This window comes from Octopus bimaculoides, chromosome 20 (assembly GCF_001194135.2).
Source record: "Octopus bimaculoides isolate UCB-OBI-ISO-001 chromosome 20, ASM119413v2, whole genome shotgun sequence".
In the NCBI taxonomy this organism is placed as follows: Eukaryota; Metazoa; Mollusca; class Cephalopoda; order Octopoda; family Octopodidae; genus Octopus; species Octopus bimaculoides.
In genome coordinates, this window is record NC_069000.1 from 16,237,435 (window position 1) to 16,240,151 (window position 2,717).

A 2,717-nucleotide genomic window follows, 5' to 3' on the forward strand; every position below is an offset into this window, starting at 1 on the left:
TATATATATATATATATATATATATATATATATATGCATATTACATTATTATCTAAATGGACGCCACGCATCCATTTCCAAGTAAGTTTTCCTATATTAGGTACCTCTGGCAAAAGATGTTGCGTGATTGGTGAGATTGAAAGTACTGAAGACATACACTAACTTCTTCGACCAAATCCTCACTGACTTTTCAAATTCCAGTTCGAATAGAGCGTCGAGAGGGAAGTGCTTCCTCTCAGTAAAATCGTTTGACCGTGGATGTATGAAGCAAGACTAGCCCGAGTGAATTTTCCTAAACAAAGCTGGGACCTCTAGTTTCAGAAGTACGAAGAAGAGAGAAGCACTTACATCTGTATTCCTGGTGAACAGGGGACTCGGAATTATTTGGTTACTGTGGGGTTATTTGGTTGCCCCTGGGTGTCGTTTCCTTTTTAACTGGTAACTTCGTTTTTCTCATTTGCTTCTGATTGTTTATTTATTGTTGACACGTGTTTATGTAAATCCCTGATATCCTTGATTATTTTTTCTGAAGCAGGCGAGCTGGTAAAATCGTGAGCATTCCATAAAAATGTTTAGCGGCATTTTGTCAGGCTTTACTTTTTGAGTTCAAATGCCACCGAAGTTGACTTTGCCTCCATTCTTTTGGGGTTCATAAAATAAGTACTAGTTGAATACTTGTATCGATGTAATCGATCTCCCATAATTTCTAGCCTTGTACCAAAATTAGAATGAAACATGTTTTGCTTTCTCTGTTACAGATAAATTATGTGATGCAAACATTATTACTAAGATTTTAACATTTGCGACAATACTCTTTGTTATTGGCAATCTTCTTTAAGATTCTCGAAAAATACCACAGCAAAACCAACCTGGTTAGTATTATATGTTTCATTTTCTTTTCTTTGATGTTTTTTAATTCATCGTTAAGGTCACCATCCTTCTCTAATGTTTAGATTACCATTCATCGAGCAAAAACATTCGAGTACGAAACATCCCCTCTTTTTACGGACGTCGATCATCTTAGTAAGTTCTTCTTTACTTCATTCAGTTATTCGACAGCGATCATACCTGGCCACGACCTTGAACAGTCGAACAAATAGATCTTACTACATATTTTTAAGTCTGGTAATTATTCGATCGGTCACTATAACTGAACCTCTAAGTTATGGGGCAGTGTACAAGCAACGCTGGTTGTGAAGTACTGGCTGGAGTCAAATACATATATATCTGCATGCATACATACATACATACATACATACATACATACAAAATGTTTTTGCAACAACTTTTAACCACCTAGTGTCGAAGCGCATCCCGTAGAAAACGAACCTGTCATTGTAGTAACCGACCGAAATACATTGTACAAACCGATCGAAACTTCGAAGAAAACGACCTAGACGTCGTAGAAACTGTCCGACGCATCGTTGAAACCGAACGATACATGATAGAAACCGACCCAGACATCATAGAAACCGATAGAGACATCGTAGAAATCGAGCAAGACATAAGACAAACCGACTGAGATTTCGTAGAAACCGACCAAGATACCAGAGAATCTGTCTCAAACATCGTAGAAACTGACCGACATCATTGAAATACCGGGGCATCGTACAAACCAACCGATACATCGTAGAAACCTTCCAGACATAGTCAAAACCGAACAAGACATGGTAGGAAGCGACTCATACTTCGTAAAATCCGAATGAGACATCGTGGACGACCAAGGCATCATAGAAATCGAACAAGACATCGTGGAAACCGACCCAGACATTGTACAAACCTCACGGACACAGGAAAATCGAACCTAGACATTGTGTAAACCAACCCAGACATCGTAGAAACTGACCCAGGCGTCGAACTGGCAGAAACGTTAGTACGCCGGACGAAATGCTTAGTGGTATTTCGTCTGTCTTTACGTTCTGAGTTCGAATTCCACCGAGGTCGACTTTGCCGTTCATCCTTTTGGGGTCGATAAATTAAGTACCAATTACGCACTGGGGTCGATGTAATCGATATAATCCGTTTGCCTGTCCTTGTTTGTCTCCTCTGTGTTTAGCCCCTTGTGGGCAATAAAGAAATAAGAAACTGACCCAGACAACGTGGCATCGGAACCAGACGTCGTAAAAAGCAACCCAGAAATCTTAGAAAGCTACCCAGACATCGCAAAAATCGACGCAGACATCAAAGAAACCGACAGAGACATTACAGAAACCAACCGAGATATCGTAAAAAAAAAAAACGACCGAGACATCGTAGAAACAGACGGAGAAATCATAGAAACCGACCAAGACTTCGTTGAAACCGACCGAGTCATCGTAGAAATCCAACCCGACATCTTAGAATCGTTTCATCACACAGTAGAAACCAACCGAAAATTACCAACCAATTATAGTAAAAAAGAAAATGTTTTACCGTTTCTCTCTCATTTTCTTTCTCTCTCACTTTCTCTCTTTCTTTTCCTCTCTATTTCTCCCTTTCTGCCTCTCTCCCTCTCCCTTTTGTTGGCGTCTTTTATACTCTTTCGCTCTAGCACTTCTTCATCTACCTTTCTCTCTTTCACTTCATTTTACCTTTTCCCTCTCTCTTTCCTCTCCCGCGTTCTTAGTCGCCGTCGTTTTCTTAATCACAACACTTCCCCTCATTCTTTATCTTCCTTTCCCCTCTTTACTTCTACGTAGTTGTGTGTGTGTGTGCGTGCGTGCGTGCGTGCGTGCGTG

The 2,717-nt window shown here is 40.2% G+C and overlaps 1 protein-coding gene across 4 annotated transcripts in view; it reads left to right on the forward strand.

Annotated features, from left to right (window-relative positions):
* LOC106880715 (uncharacterized) overlaps positions 1–2,717 on the forward strand; it is a 35,924-nt gene that overhangs the window by 9,870 nt on the left and 23,337 nt on the right. For 3 of the 4 annotated variants that reach the window (XM_014930795.2, XM_014930792.2, XM_014930794.2), the window contains one exon: positions 759–872. In XM_014930795.2, coding sequence (XP_014786281.1) covers positions 759–838 — 80 coding nt within the window. In that variant the 3' untranslated portion in view covers positions 839–872. Of the gene's footprint in view, positions 1–758; positions 873–953; positions 1,024–2,717 lie in introns of those variants that run through there. The other variant, XM_014930793.2, reaches the window with a different exon arrangement.